The sequence below is a fragment of the Apus apus genome, chromosome Z, assembly GCF_020740795.1.
Source record: "Apus apus isolate bApuApu2 chromosome Z, bApuApu2.pri.cur, whole genome shotgun sequence".
NCBI classification, from domain to species: domain Eukaryota; kingdom Metazoa; phylum Chordata; class Aves; order Apodiformes; family Apodidae; genus Apus; species Apus apus.
In genome coordinates, this window is record NC_067312.1 from 54,842,363 (window position 1) to 54,859,103 (window position 16,741).

At 41.7% G+C, this 16,741-nt stretch overlaps 1 protein-coding gene across 5 annotated transcripts in view; it reads left to right on the forward strand.

Moving 5' to 3' along the window:
• The first annotated feature begins 2,346 nt into the window (after positions 1-2,346).
• Positions 2,347-16,741, forward strand: part of MUSK (muscle associated receptor tyrosine kinase) — a 54,554-nt gene continuing 40,159 nt past the window's right edge. For all 5 annotated transcript variants that reach the window (XM_051642598.1, XM_051642603.1, XM_051642600.1 and 2 more), the window contains exons 1-5: positions 2,347-2,425; positions 6,177-6,303; positions 9,455-9,606; positions 11,067-11,194; positions 11,729-11,870. In XM_051642598.1, the coding sequence (XP_051498558.1) occupies positions 2,347-2,425; positions 6,177-6,303; positions 9,455-9,606; positions 11,067-11,194; positions 11,729-11,870 (628 nt within the window). The remainder of the gene's footprint in view (positions 2,426-6,176; positions 6,304-9,454; positions 9,607-11,066; positions 11,195-11,728; positions 11,871-16,741) is intronic.

Below are 16,741 nucleotides of genomic sequence, written 5' to 3' on the forward strand. Positions count from 1 at the left end.
GAAGAAGTGTTTTGCTTTTATAAGGGAAGCCTGGAAAAAGCTTAGAATCAAAGAAAATTTGGTGTCATCGGTATTTCATTTCCACTGACATCACTCTATACAGAAGCATCTTTCCATGATAGACACAGACAATCACCAGCTTCCTGTATGTATTGTTTGTTAGCTGTATGGCATGTGTAGCTGGAGAATAAAGGAACTCCATCTCATGCACTTTTTTCTTTTCTACTCCTGTCATAATTGAAATGTACATCCTCTCAGTTTAGAGCAGCATAGCTCACTGTGGTCCTTAATAAAAGTTTATAAAGTGGAGGAAATGAAAGGTTAGGAACAGTTTTGTAATCCTAAAAATGCAAAGGCATTATTAACATTTAACAGCCATTGCTGTCAATGTAATTTCTAAATGCTGTAACTGGCAAATAAAAGGGAGATGTTTTTATTAGGACTTGTATGGGATTGTGCAGTTTCAAAGTCCGTGTAACATGGCTGAGCCCAGGAATCCAGTGATGCAGGAGTCTTTGGTCAAGTCCCCTCTATGGAGAGAATTTTACCTTAAAAGACAAAGTTGCATTTCTATGGAGCAGATTAATTGGATATGATTTACTTAAAACAAAACAAATATTTATAAGTTCAGCCACAAGTCAGGATTTCTCTGTTCTCTGGTAAAATAATTGTTGTTTTGTTGTTGTCTTGTTGTTTTCCTTTGTTGTTGTTGCTAGCTCCAGAATTCCTGGAAGATCTCTAACACATGTTCAGCAAGTGGTCCTGCCTTTATTCATCTGCAGGGGAGCACTTTTCCAGGGATCTTTTATCTTAATCAGCCTTTGCATGCCCCCATAGTAACACTGCCATCATCACACCATGCCAAACCACAGGGATTCACGTGTGTAGCTCTGCCCAGCTCTACTCCATTTGTTTCTCAGAGGAAGCACTGCTGAAATATGTATGCTCATTGCAGAAATGACTGCTAAGAAATGGTCTAAACTGAGAGGTTCATAAAATAAAGAAAATGCCAGAGAACTCAAAGTACCTTTTAGTGTGCTATGTTGTGATGGCATGTTTCCCAAGCCATGCCTGTTAGTGCAAAGCTCACATCTGCTCTGCTGATAACATGATAAAAATTATATGGAATCATGTTCCCAGGGCATCATTATCAATTAGATTCTTCTCAGTCTGATTATTAAACTGTTTCTCTTCTGATCATGCAGATACTGTCCCCACATCAGCCTTTCAATATTGGTAAGATTGATTGCAAAAGCTTTTCATATGACTATTATGGAATATGACTATTACTCTGGAAAAACAGGGAGTACAAATAATACAAATTACTTGTTATTTTTGAAAAAGATGATGTCATGTAGACTGCTTTGTTCAGATGGGGCAAGACAGGAGATCATCTCAAGTCTGATGCTTCTCTAAGCTTCATAGAAAATAAGTCCTGATTTTTAGCTTTTCACTTTAGGCAGAGACCTGGTGGATCATAGAATCATAGAATCATAGTATTATAGATATCATGGATAATAAGGTATTTCTGAGGGATTAATAATGCCAGTACACAACAGTCATATTTCCCTACAGCAGTGACTCTACCCATCCCCATATCCTCTGGACTGCTGGTGATGTTGAAACAAAACGTTCCTTTTCTCCCAGGGTATAACTGTCACTCCCACTGTGGATAGTAATGTTTTTTGAGATCTGCTTCCAGGACAAGGCTCTGCTTTCTCAGCATGCTACAGCGGTTCTCAAACACCAGTAACCTCCTTGGCAAAGAAGGGCACTTTCAGCTCCCAGTGCCAACCTCCCCTGCTCCAACAAATACATCTGTTAAGAAAAGAAATGCTATCAGCAGGGCAACAGGTGGCATATTGCAGCCAATCATGAAAAGATATAATAAGACAGAGGGAGTGTATGTGAAAGAGAGAGGAGAAAAAAGAAAAAGAGAGAGACTAAGCTGAAGGAAAATCCAGTGGCAAGCATTTTTTCCACTACTGCATGCACATAGTGCTGGAATAAAGGCCTGGTGACTTGGCAGTGCTGGGGTGGGGTACTGCCCTGGAAAAGCATTTGCCTATTGTACTCCTCTCTGTTTGCTTAGAAGGAATTCAGAAGGGATTTGCTTTCTCTTGTTTCACAAGCCCCACGCTTTCACACTGACCGAAGTGGATACACACCAGCTGGCCACGTCCATCACCGCTGCCGGGTGGGAGAATTCCTGATTATACTTAGATCCCGCAGACCCCACTCCGTCATTAGCAGAGCAGGGGAGCTCGCACACGGCCGTCTGAAATGCAGTCCTCCGGCAGCCCCGCACACCTTGCCTGAAGGAGCCAGATGCCTTCTGGACCAAGCATGAACAACCTGCTGAAGGTGTCCCTGATGCATGTCCTCACCCTGGCAGCCCTCAGCCTGGCTGAGACACTTCCAAAAGGTTTGCTTGGATGGGTTTCTGCCCTGCTCTGCTTCTGCTGCTTGCTGAAGGAGGTTTTGCAAAGGGGAAGGTGTCTCTGCTAATGGTGGGGTGGGTTGTACAGTAGTGTTCCCAGAAAGGATAAATGTGCTGCTTTTGGTGGTCACGTCCCTGCTATTAGAAGGATAGTAGTGAAAATAATACTGCAGTTGTGTCTGGGATTGAAGATTTTTTGTCTAGGAAGAGCATGTAGTCCCATTGTAATGGGCAGGGGAGAACTTTGGATTCGGCCTGAGTGGGATGGACATTTCTTATGTGAAAGGGAGTGTACAGTTTTTAATGGCTGGTAGCACCCATTGCTGCAGAGCCCAAGATTTGTGGTGTTAAATAAATCTCAGATAAGAATTAAATATCTATAATGTTTTTACAGATTGTATGTATAATGATACAAACACGTGGCTTGTATTGCTTATAACATAAAAGCTATCATACCTTCTTCCTCTCTTGTGGAAGAGGGTTCATACCCATGAACATACACACACATACTTTCAGGCTACACAAGAACTGAAAATAATTTGTTTAGAAAAGTCTTTGAGGTACGAAGTGCAACAGTGGTCTTCTGGTTGAACTATCTGGTAACCCTGTGGATAAAAAGTTTTGCTGCACAGCGTTTGTCAGGAGCCATTCTAAGTGTACCAGAAACTTTGCAGTTACAGTAAAACAGCAACAACAAAAAAACACTTCAGGGAGGATGCTAGTATTCACCTGTTAGGTTGACATCACTGTTGACACAGCAGGGCTGTGCTCTTACAATTTTTAGTCAGGTTGGCCCCAAAATGGGAAAGAAAAAATTATCTTCTTTTTACAACACTTTTGAAAAAAAAAAGCTCGTTTTTTTCCTAAATCACTAATGTAAGTTGGTTAACCCCAGTCTTTTTGAAAGCTGTGGTAAAATGGGATTAGAGAAACAAGAAAAACAAAGAGGAAGGGGATTGATTTTTTTCTGGTGGCACAGCTCAATGAAGAGATACACAGCCTTCCTAAAACATTACAGGTGTCTGCATTGCATTGTTCCCTAAGAGAGACTGAAACACAACTACAGGCCACTGGTGCCCTGTGGAGTTTTTTCAGCATTGGCTGGAAACAGGATTTGTTTTTGACAAGAGGAACTGCTGTTATCTCCAGGCATCTGAAGTCCTGCAGGAGTAACTGGCTCTATTTTTTTTTGCCCAGCTTGTCTTGTTTTGAAAGTGTGAATCAAAAGCCAGAGCCAAACAATTTGGGAGCATCTGATGGGCTGGGGATATCAGGGGATTTAGTTTTCTTGTGGGCCCCATGGTCAACCTTGTGTTATTTTGCTGTCTCAGGAAACTACATCTGACATTGAGGGAAATGGCACCTATGTGACTTTACAGAGATATGAATTAATTGATTGTCAATGTTATTTAAAGCCACAGGGCTACCAGAAAATGTCAGAGAGTCCTAATAGATGCATATGGAAAGCTTGGGGACCATTTCTTTATGCTGATAGATATGTCAGTACATTGGTTCGATTTTATTTTCCCACATTAAAAACTGATAATGAAGGCATAAAAAGTTTTGATCCCTTTACTGAGCAAAGACAGACTGACACCAACACCTAAGCTCTTCTGTTGGCTTTCAGAAGCAGGCACCATCTCAGCCATTTTGGGGCTCCTTTGCCACCTCAAGACAAAATGGTGGTGCTCTCCACTGCTTGCTGCCCCCTGCAGACAACTGCGAGTCCTGAAAGTGCTTAACTGTTGCTAAAGAAGTTATTTAATATATAAAACTGACAGCCTTTCTTTGCCCAAAGAATAAAATACTGCCATTCTGCATACTGGCTCTTTGTACAAATAGAACTTTACTGTTTGTGACAATGGCCATGCTTTTTGTGACAACACAGTTAAAAAACTGTTTGTTTTGAACTGTAAAAAGTTGTATTTCTCAGGGTTAAAAAAGCATCCTTCCAGAGATCAAGGCATAAGGACAACAGCAATAAAAATGTACTGTATAAAATTAGATTGCAAAACTCAATTTCAGCCAGGCTTAATGCCATCAAAGCCCAATAAATTCTGTAATGAAATAGCAACATCCCCTTTGAAGTAGGTAGGATAGCCATCAGTGGAGGTTATTGTCCTAAGACAACCTTCAGCAGCAAGGAAGTTTAGGCTTTGTGAAAATTTTCCATTTAGTTTTGTTGGTGTGGGATTCATCTGGACTGCAATACAGATGATTGCTTCTAGCATTTAGTGTGACCCAAAATGACCCAATAAATTGAAGCCTGATACAACCTGAAGTTGAGCTCTCAAACAACAAATCTGGTACAGACATATTTTAACTAATGTTTAGTTAATATAATCTTCAGTGCTAAATTAGCTGTAGTTTTCAGATCTTTTTCTATAAGTTTAGTCATACCAATTACGCAATCTTAAGATTATTAAATTTTTAATATTGTTGAGGCAGGTTTGATCTAATGATATTTCAAAAGCCTTAGAGCTTCCACATAAACCTGATAGTGGAAGCTGATCCTTTCTTCCTCTAGCTACATTCCAGCTGAACTCCAATGACATTCTCATTTTTACTCCCATGTAAATTGAAAAAGCATTAAGATAAAGTCTTTTTATTATTCTCAGGCACTTAAATTGGAGTGTCTTGTATTTCATGTTTTAGGAGGGAGGGGTGCAATTGATAAAGTTTATTTTTTGCCTATATTTAAATCTTATTATACTGAGGAGGGACAGGAGATACACTGCAGGCAGGACTTCCCTGTGAAAAGATACACAGAGTGCCAGCAAGGAACAGGAAGATTCCTGCAACCACTGTACATTTTCAAGGTGGTGTTTCAGGAACATGGTATCAGACGAGTTCATCTTAGCACAGCTGTCAATGAAGCCCAGTCCCACAAGTACTGGGGATGTGTGTCCCACGCAGCCATATATTAAAAGTCATACAAGAGCCTTTGAAGGCAATGGCTGCAAGGTTTACCACACAGAGGGAAGGACATTTGGTAGGTGTCTCCTTTGATCCCTTCCAGCTGTGCTTCAAGTCTTTTACCGGGGTGACAGAAAGTATTTCTCAAGATACATTCAAATAATGCATGAAAGCTACTAGATTTTTAACCCTGGTGAACTTTGGTTGGAAAAGGAGAGAAGAGGATGTATGCTCATCATGTCACAGATCTGGAAGACCTGAAGGGCCTTTGTGAGCCTGGCTTCGAAAAACACAGTGCTATATAACAGTTTGTTGTTTTTTTTAAAAATAAATAGTTGAGGGGAACAAATCCTGTACTAATGACAAAGAACCCCAAATCTCATGCCTTATGCAGTAATAAAGAGATACTGTGACCATTCCAGGGCCAGGGCACTTTGGCTTCAATTTTTGGGCTGCCTCTTGCACTTTCCAGTCCATACAATGCCACCCTCATTAACAGGGTGGCAGCCTCACCCATGTCCTTGCAGTGTGCCACCTGGAGCTGTGGGGAGAGGAGGGTTAGAAATGGGGTGCTCTGGGCTTGCTGGGCACTGGGTTGCTCTATTTGGCACCCTACAGAGAGAGAACAAGAGAAAATGCAAAGCCCACAGCAAACAGCAGAAGGCTGCAGCTACAAAGGCAGAGGGACCGGCGTTACTGGGAATGCAGGGGAAAAAGCCTTGGAGTGACCCTGCTGCCTCTGCCAAAGTGGTCTGGCAGGCTCCCTGCCTCTGTCCAGGAGGCACCAGGAGGTTTTCTCATTTTCTTTTCCTTTGCATAGCTCCCTTAATCAGCACTCCTCTGGAAACTGTGGATGCGTTGGTAGAGGACGTCGCCAAGTTTGTCTGCGTAGTGGAGTCATACCCTGAGCCAGAGATTACATGGACGCGCAACAGTATTCCCATCAGGTAGGGAGCCAAGCCAGTCCTCTCCAGCATCTCCTGACCAAACCATCAGTGCTTTCCTTCATGACTTGTGACCTATCTGGAAACACCAAAATAGGTTTGTGGCACAGAAGAGAGTGAGCGGCTATAATCCTATAGGAATTTGTGTCCTTTAGGGAGTGCTTTTTTAAAGGGTGCTTTTGCAGATTCACACACTTGAGCTTGGAGACAGTCTCTGCTACAAGCAATGCAAAGGGTTTGCTCTCCAGCTTCAGACAACCCCATCTGCTTTGTTGTACACTTCACACATTTACGAAGGAGGAAGATGCTGTACAGTATTCAAAAGGAGCATTGCCAGACTTGTCCAAGTGTCTGTAATGTGCTCGGAAACTTTGCATGGAAGGTGTTGTACCACACCATTCTTGTTTGCTTCTAATTCTGAACCTGATCATAGGAATCTGCCTTGTCATTGTTATGCCCTATCATATAATAACCACCAGGCCTCAAGGTGCTGTGAAAGAAGGCAGCTTTGGAAACATGATTATGAAGTTGCTGTCATTGCTTTCGTTCTGTTGCTGTAGACAAACTCTTGCAAAGCAAACTGTGCCTGGTCTTCCAGCTTTGAAATCACATTGTGTCTGCCACATGGCTTCATATCAGTTTCTCCTTCTAGATCATTGCTAGTGACTCCCTCTGTAAGGGAAAACTACAGAACAATCTCCATGTAATATTAAGGCCTTTCTCCACAGGAGATGTCCATGCTAGGCATATGGTCACCTGAAACCCAGTTCTTGCGGTTGGAGTCAAGCATCCAGAGAGCCCTTGAATAACCGTCTCGGGAAACTCCAAATAAGTCAGCAGCAGGAGGACATCTTACTGCTAGGAAGACCATTTTAGACTAGGAGAAAAGCAAACTGCTACACATACACAAGCTGGGCTTCAGAAATCCTCTTTTTTCATTGCCTGCAACAGAATCTCTGCAAAAACCGCAGTCCAAACCCTCTTTCCCTGGCCGTCTTGCAGGATGGAGGTCTGAATTTCCATGGATGCTACTTCCAAATCAGGTCACCTTCTTCCTAATTCCTTCTCCATCAGTGATACCATGTCCGAAAATCAAAGCTGACAGAGGAAGCCATTCATTCCAGATCACAGAAGTTACATGCCTTTCTCTCCCCTAGGTCTTTAAAATTTGACTGTCTCTGTGTTCTGAGATTGTATGAAAACCACATAATTTTGTACCCTAGCCCTCACTTTCAGAAGCCAAACACAGCTATCTTGCATGGTGTCTTTTCCCCAACATTGACCAAAAAGGAAAATACTGATACAAAAACTCTGCTGGTGAGGCCAGATTGCTCAGGTGCTTTTTTCCTTTACAGGGGCTTCTGGAGCAACATGAATAGCAGCAACTATTTCACTTTTCCAAAGCTATGTTGCATTAATAGGCAGTGCTGCTGGATACAAAAGCTCAGGCCAAAGAAAGAAAAACAGATAACCGAAAATATTTCTGTTACTTTCCAAGATCATGGATGAAAGTATTTGCACAACAGAAAAGGATCAGATCAGTGGACTTTCTCTGAAAAAAAACCCCACCTAATTATATTTATAGGGCTCCGAATGTGTATGTATCAAACTTCAAAGGAGCTAGTTATTGCAAGCAATAAATATAAGTTATTTTATTTACAATTTTTTTTTCTCTTGCCAGTGTCCCAGCACCCTGAAGAAACAGCTAAGCTAACCTTCAAAACAAAAGAGTATGAAAACATTCAGCTTCAATGGGAAAAGTGCCAGGACAGAGGCTCTTGTTAGCATTAGCCTTCTGGAAGCTCCTTTCCTTTTGGTTTCAAAACTTTTGCAAGCAGACCAGCAGGTGCCCTGTGCTGAGTGGTTACTTATCCTCTCTCACAGGACAGGGTTGCCTGGGCTGAGCCTTCCTCAGGGAAACAAGGAGATGGAGCCCGCATTTTTTTTACGTGACAGATAGGTTCATTGCACCCTTTCTTCCCAGGGTGAAACAGAGGAGGGAGATAAAAGACTGAAAGGAGAAAGGATGTTGAATGGAAACAATGTGTGTGTAGCACTGTAAAGGACACATTCAGATTCCTCAGTTACTTCTGTATGATTTTTAATAATAAAAGAAAAACCAGAAAATACTTAGAGGAAAGGTATTTGTAATAGCCTGGGAGACAACCCTCCAGCCAGGTCTTTTTTACTACCATTAATCAGAATCTAAGGCCAATTGCATGCCAGTGCTTCCAAAAAGCACCAATGAAGGTGTGAAAATCAAAAATGGAGAAATTTATGAAATGTTATGCAAATCTTGTTCTGCTTAAGTTTTACTATATTTTCCCAGTTCTGTAATGAAAATCAGAGATCAGCCCTCCACTTTCTTACCACCTTTCTTTCTGTCTCTTCTTTGCTCTTGCATGTGTATTCTCACACACACATGCACATACACCCCATGTAGAATTGGTCTTTGCTCCACAGACTTTGTAACAACAATCCACACCTTTGTTGCTACAAGTCCAGAACTTCTCTTGACTTCTCAGAAATTTCCCGGTTAGAGCCTTCTATCATGAAACTATAGCTATCCTTGCTTCCTCTGATCTTAAGATGGCTGCTTTTCTTCAGCACATTTCTTTGCTTGTTTGTTTAGTTCCTCCCCTTTCCTTCAACCCTCCCCCCACAGACCACTCCTGGATGCAGACACTAAAATGCTTGGCTTTTGGTTTGCATCTTTTTTTTCACAACAGTAAGAATTATTCATAATTATCTGTGTTATGAGAAAATATTTTCTTCGTTGTTGATATAGGCAGTCCTTCCCTTGCTCTGAGTGTTTACTCCAAAGTTACAGCCAACTGGATAAGATTACTTGTCATATCTGTCCTTACCAGACAGAAACCCAACGGTGACACCTACTTACTTTACCAATACCTGACTGCTGGAAGAATTGCCACCACACTACTGGCAGTCAAGCATGGTCTAGTGGCAACCAAACCAAATCTTAAGGCCCAACTTAATGTTTTCAGTGCCTTCCCTTCTCTTTGCAGGTTGAAAATAAAAAGTAAAACCTATTGCCATTTGCAGTGCTGTCAGTGTTCTGCTGACACACATGCAGACTCCCCTCTCTGTCCCTGGCTGTCCCCCAGCCCCTGACGAGCTGTGCTGTGCCCTGCAGGCTGTTTGACACCCGGTACAGCATACAGAGGAATGGGCAGCTGCTGACCATTTTGAGCGTGGAGGACAGTGATGATGGGGTGTATTGCTGCACGGCGGACAACGGGGTTGGAGCAGCTGCGCAGAGCTGTGGGGCTCTCCAAGTGAAAATGCGTAAGTTGGAATGCAATTCCTTCCTGACATCATGTGAGTGTGTAACTGGGAGCCTGAGAAGACTCAGAAGCCCAGGTATGAGCAGGGGTCTGTGTTCAGGGAGACCCATATTCATGTGGGGCTGGGTGCAGACCCTCGAAGCAGAGACATGGCATGTTGGATCATATCTTAACTAAAAGCAGTTGTGATAATTCACTTTGAATAACACACTCTTGTGTTAGGATCAGAGGAACTGTTTGCAAAACAGAGGATAAAATATGATGCTTTGAAGAATGCCCTTTACAAAAAACTTTGTAAAAGCAGCACAATTTGATAGATTAGACCTCCATAGCTATACTGCATAAATACCTTGTGAATTTAAACGTAAGATTTCACTAATCGGATTTATGCCTGAGAATGGCAAAAGCAAGTTAATGCTGTTCAGCTGTTCTCAATAGCAGTCTTGAGAGATCTGGAGCACTGCAGTGTAACTCTAGTCATCCCACGTGGAAGGCAGAGGACTGGTTCTTGCAAAGGGCAATATATGTGCTGAGCTTGGTGAATCTGAACTCACGTGGCTGCAGTTATTTATGCAAACACTTAAAAGGGCACCTGAAGTATCTCCTGGCTAAAGCATCTGTTTGTAGGAAAGGTTTTATTTGTGCTAATGAGCATGACCCTCCAGGTCTGGCAATTCTGGAGCTCTCCAGCACCCCAGTTGCCTGCAAGTGGGGGCCAGGAGGTGATGCTCTCTGGAGGCAGCTCTTCTGCTTTTTCAGTATTGTACAAGGAAGCAAAACTTCAGATCTTGCAAAACACTGAAATAAAGGTCCTTTTTTTCTCCCAGCTCACAGTAAACTAAGCCATGTTTTTCTTTAATGGAAAAAATTTAAATTTGTCCCATGTTAACTTTCAGGGAGTTTGATTTTTTTTTTTTTTTTTTTTTTTTTAAGGATCCTTTCTTCTTTTCTACTAGGATACCTATAAATCCTTCAATTAAGGACATTATTGAATTTACATTCCTTTCTTGTTCAGCTAGAGACAAGCCTGAGTTAAAACTATTTTAAAACCAATCCACTCCAGATCTGAGCTTTCACACAAGACACTGTTTATGCAGTGAAGAAAGTCAAAACCTGGAATGCAAACATTCTTCAGTATTGGAAATGCTCTTATCTGGATTTGGATTTTAGCCCAGGCCCTGTTTCAAATGGCTGTCAAACTCCACTCCTGAAGACAAGTAACCCATGCAAGTGGGCTGGTTTTGGTGTCCATAAACTGAAACTCTGAATGATGTACTTTAAAATGTTTTTTCTTTCCAAGGTAGCTCATGACCTACTAAGACCACTCTATCTTTCAGCAGTGCACAGAAAAAGCAGCAGAGATTTTGTTGTAGTTTCTGAACTTGTCTTCTTCTAGTATCTTGTAGCTTCAACTTGAATTTCAACTTTGATTCAACTTTTTTTTGACTTTCAAAATGTTAGGACCCAAAATAACCCGACCGCCTATTAATGTGGAAATAATAGAAGGCTTAAAGGCTGTTCTTCCATGCACTACAATGGGGAATCCAAAACCTTCTGTTTCATGGATCAAAGGAGAAACAGTTGTAAAGGTGAGCAGGGAATGAAATTTAGGTAATGCCAGCTATTCACTAAAGGAACTGTGTTAAAATATTAGCACCAATTACAGCATTTGTGATTTCTAGTTGCTAGGAAGCTAATATTTGGAAAACCCAGGGCTCCTCTCATAAATGTCTGCATCTGCAATAATTCTGCTTATAAACCAAACATGCTCTGTGTATCTATGTTTTACATTATATGTATTTATTACTACTGTGTGGCCAAGTGTTGCTGCATGCACTTGTGAGTGTTCTCATAAAAAACAAAAACAAAAACAAAAACAAACTACTGAGCTGCTTAGCTAAGCTTTAGGGCTCTTTTGAATTCACTTATCTGCAAAAAAGAAGGATGGATGAGAGTGTCATGACAATGCTGAGCAGGAAGAGCTGGCCCCAAATCCTTCAGTTGAAGGACAACACAAATAATTTTTGTGCATGTAAGCCCATTTTTTGCAAGCGGATATTTGGTGCTGCTTGGGTGCAGCCTACATGTAGAACCCTCACCTTGATCCCTCCTTCCTCTGGCAGGAGAATGCTCGCATTGCTGTCCTTGATTCAGGGAATTTAAGGATCCACAATGTTCAGAGAGAAGATGCAGGACAATATCGATGTGTGGCCAAGAACAGCCTGGGCACAGCCTATTCGAAACCTGCAATGGTGGCAGTGGAAGGTGAGTAACCCTTACACTGGCTCCAGCTTTGCGTGCCAGCTCCTCATGCGTACCTGGTTACCTTGAATGAATCAGAAGAAGTTGTCAAGAAAAACATACCAGGAGGACTTAAAAGGCAGAAGAAAGGGAAGGATAGGAAAGCAGAGTTAGAAACAGAGGAAGTTTGTTCACATCTGCTCCCATTGCTGGATGATGGTAAAAGGGACAATCTGCAGAAGGTCTTTTCTGCAGCTGATGTGGCTCTGGTGGAATATTTGTTTGAATAAGGACTCCCAAATATGTTTTTTCCTTCTGACTGATCATTTTCAAGATGCCAACTTGCTTCTTGTTTGAAAGGTCCTACCAGAGCCATGAGCTATACACTGTCTTTTGGAGATGGACAAATAGAAAACTGATGGCCCTGGAAACTTCCTGCAAAGAGCTGCAGAGAGAGAGAGCTGCAGCTGCAAACAGTGAAGCATTTTGAGGCATTATGTGTGTGTCTTTCTCTCTTTCCTCTAATTTTCCATCTGAATTGGTTGATTCTTCAGGTAAACTGAGCTTTTCTCTTTGAGGACTTGAACATTTTCTGCCCCCTAAACCAAACGCCAGACTGATTTTTCAGTTTCTGGGCTTTATGCGCTCAGTGTCCATCTCTTATTTACTGAAGATGTTTGCTTTGTGGTATAAATCATCGCCAGTTTCAGAATGCTGAAACCAGTGAGCAGCTGGGGAACCCAGATGTAGGCACTGAAGCATCCAGTGTTCCTCAATCCTGTAAGAGGAGTTGGGTAAGCAAGGTTTTGTAGAGGGTGTGGTGGGATGACTGACTCAGTAGAGGAACGAATTTTTATATCTTGCTCAGAATGACTGTACTCCAGAAAGTGGAGAAGGGTTTCCATTTGCCTAGCAAACTTAAAAAGATTGTTGTAGATTACGTCTGGCCTGGGACTATCAGGAGTTACTTATGGTGCAGTCCCATTTCTAAGAGGACCATTGACTTTCTTCTGGGAGCAGAATCATGTGCACTAGATTCAACTACAAATTACTGTAGCTCTGTTGTTTCCCTAAAAAAATGCATTAATTTTTCAGTCTGTGTTTTTTTCCATTTTTTTCTTTGTTGTTGTTGTTTTTGTTTTGTTTTTTTAATTAAATATTTGCATTTGCAGACTTCAGGTATGTTAGAAGTTCCTTAAATAGCTTTAAAACAGAAAGGCAGCTGTTCCTAATCTAGATTCAGAGCTGTACTCCTGAGGTAAGTGTGATGAGACAAACTGAAGACACGGTGAAGAGCTTGGATCCCGGGTTTTGTTTTGGCCTCAGTCACTGAGACAGTGGCCAAAGGCTTGTCAAGAATGAAATGTGGATGTCAAATACTTGGTGCCATGCATACAAAATCCCTCTCCATGCTGAAGATCCTCAGACACTGGGATTTTATTGCTCCAGCTCTACCAGAGCTAGGGAATATAAAAACTGCACCAAAATCCAGGCTTCTAAGGTAGATGTCTTGTTTTGTCCCTGTCTCCAAAGTTCTGTGGCCACCTGCTAATTCAAGGTATGGCAAAACAATCCGTGAATACCCTAGTTGCAAAGAAGAGCCTGCGTGTGCTCATTTTAAAACAAGGAAGATTAGTTCTTGATAAATCAATGAGAGCTCAGTGCTCCTGTACAGACTATCCCCTCATGTTCCATTCATGTGCTTGGTGAACAAAGCAATGCTGTTCTCCAGGCTGGCCTTGGTTTCTCTGGTAGGGCACCCATATAATATACCTCATTTCAGGCTGCCACCCAAATTAGACCGATGCATGTTTGATTTACTTTTTTGGCTTTCAAAATCCAAAGGTAATAATCCTGACTGCAGCTTGCTGTGTATACAGATCCCTTTCCCTCCCAGTATTTTCGATTAGTTCTCACAGATATTTAGCATACATATGCACATACCTGTGTATGCACACACACACATGCAACCCCCTCATGTGCCTCTTTTATTATTTTTAGTATCCTTCTCCTCCTAGCTCTCTCACCCCTTTAATATCAGCATTTTAAAACAACTCCAAGTAAATAACAATCTAAAATTACTTGATGCAAGAAAATTGCAATTCAGTGAGTCACCTTTGAGCATTCACTACATTCAGAAAACTTAAGAAAATACGCTGTTCATTCCTTCTCCATAATAACACTACAATACTTTTCCTTAAATCTTGGTGCTAGCATTCACCAGAGTTGCCACCCTGCATAGTGTGGCTTAATATTAAAATAAAATTACTATGAATGGCTGGTTAACTATGAATATTTAATCCTGAAGCAAATGCCCATTCAAAGAGAAGTGCAAATATTTATGCCTATTTATCTGGATCATGTGGGTCTTGATCTCTGAAAGAGGTTTCCAATTTTCTGTTGTGAGCTTCCATTTTAATGGGTCCAGCGTTAGTCCTGCAATTAGTTTCAGGCATTGTTCAAAGTGCAGAGGTGACTGACTTACTGAGAAGACCGACACTCTGCCTCCTGCATACAGTCAGACTCCTTAATGCATGCATGGTCAGTGCTGTGCTTAAATGGCTTGCTGATGTTGGGCCCAGTAACTACAGCCAGTCTCAAAAATGTAAAATTATCTATGCTGGATGCACTAATTCAAACTAATTATAATCTTGGCCTAAGCATTTATACCACTGAGGTGCCTTGCAGTCTTACTTCTTGTCTGGTTTCAGTGGTCCAGGGTAAGACAGTTTGAAAAATGCTGCTATTTAGATTTTTCTCCTTTCTTTGTTTGCTTTACTCAACATTTATAATAATGGCCTCTGTCTGTTACTTTTACAGAACAGCTTTAGTATTTTTAAAGGTTTATTATTTTTAAAGCAAAGTAAAAATAATTTGAGAAAAGATTTTGGATGAAAATTCATGTGCAGATCCTGTTAGGAAAAATGAAGTAGTGGAGGCATCTCCTAATGGAACTGACTTTTCAGCTGTTCCAGATCTTGTCAGTGAATGGGAGGAAGGAGATAAAGATCTTCTGGGTGCTACCCCTGCATGGACACATTCCTAGCCAGCACAGCTTGCTTCCTCCCCTGAGCATGGAGAGGCACCAGAGTTTAGGTGATGAACTCTAATCAGCTAACGAGCATTAGTGTCTAGAACTAGGTCAGGATTTTAATTAAGAGGGTTGAAAAAAGGCCTATCCTTTGGGACTGCATTCTCCTCCATGTTTAGGGCAAAGCCACATGAATTTGGACATGTGGAGGTGAAGCAGATTCTCTCCTTGAACGGCATAACCCAGCAGGGGTGGAAACATGATCATAATGGACCTGCTGGATCTGTGGGAAGAACTGGGATCTCTGCTGGGAATTGTGCTGAGCCGAGGGTCAGCACTGCCCTCACTGAAAGGCTGCTCGGCATGCCTGGAGGGTATTCCACAGAGCAGCTGAGTATAGGGCATCCCATTGATTTGGCACCAGGGAGAGGGCACAGGAGGTGAGGGACAGGGAAGGAACACCAGTGGCAAGTGTTGGTCAAGAGAGTCAAGTGAGCAACCATGCCAGGTAGACAGCCCTTCTGACGAAGGAGGTTTGCACACTATTTTTTCGACCTTGGTGTGTCTTGAGCAATTAAATGACACTTATCTCTGGCTTAACTCTGAGGGGACACCTTGGAAGAGCCGGATTGGCTCTTGCCAACATGTGCTGGGGTCACTATAGTGGTCCTCCACCAGTAAGCTGGTTTCCAGCTGTGCAGGAGCTCCATAGGTCTATTGACCTGGCTTTCCCCTATTTGCTTCTTTTGTCAAATTAATTGCAGCCCAAGCAATGCAATAGGCAGAAACCAGCCTTCTCCATGCTGCTTTGCAGAGCAAACTGAATGAGCAATGATCAGGTTCCTCCTTCTGTTAAAATGAGTGTGTGAGGATGACTTCTGTTGCCCATGTATGTCTGGAGATGGCTACATTAGGTAAGGTGCGTTGAGATCAAGGAACAATATTATAATCTTGGCTGTTTGCAAAGAAATGTGATTTTAATTTCCTGGAGGGAATATTTCTGACCTGCACTTTTGTATTAATTGTCTCTCATCTTAAGCATTTTGCTAACTAACTGTTTAATTGCTACATTATCAGTTTTGATAATGAATGCTTCTGCTAAGTTTTGATATACTCAGCGTTTACATACTCAGTGAAACGGCACCTTGCCAAATAATTTATACAAGTGTGCTGTTGATTGCTGTACTGATGCTCCAAGTGAATCTGTGGCTGAAAGGTTCCTGGATAAATCCAAGATTCAGGATTATAGTAAATAAAAGCATTTGCTTGCTTACCTCATCTGAAGTTCACACAGATGTCTGAAGGCTGAAGTTTATTGCCAAGATATTGGCTGGGATGGCTAAGACTCTCCATCCAGTTTTACCTGGATCACTGCTTTGGAAATAAATAGGAGAGCAGCTCTTGCCTCCAGTAATGCTAAGAGTTGTCACCAAGTGCAGAAATTCCCATTGATGTCTGTGAAAATTGAAGGCAAGGTATAGACTTCTAGGCTGTGACAGGAATCCATTTTTGGCCCTGTCTGAATATTTGAAATCTGTTGGGTTTGCATGACAGGCAGCATTAGTGAGACATTAATCTGTTTTTTCCTTCATGCACTGGACAGCTGTTTATGTTGTGTAGGCTGTAGAACAGGAGGAATTTTGGTTTTCTTTGCTATTTTCAGTGACATTGATCCAGTCAATTAATAGGACTAGTTCAGCAAAAGCTATGCAAGAGCTCATCAGCTTCAGCTTCTGGGACTGCTGCCTAAAATGCTACATCCTCTGCAGTCCTGACAGCTTGACATGTGTAACAATGATGTTCTCCATACCCATTACATATAAATTGTATGACATTGAAAGAAGAAATTTTAAACCATGAGTTC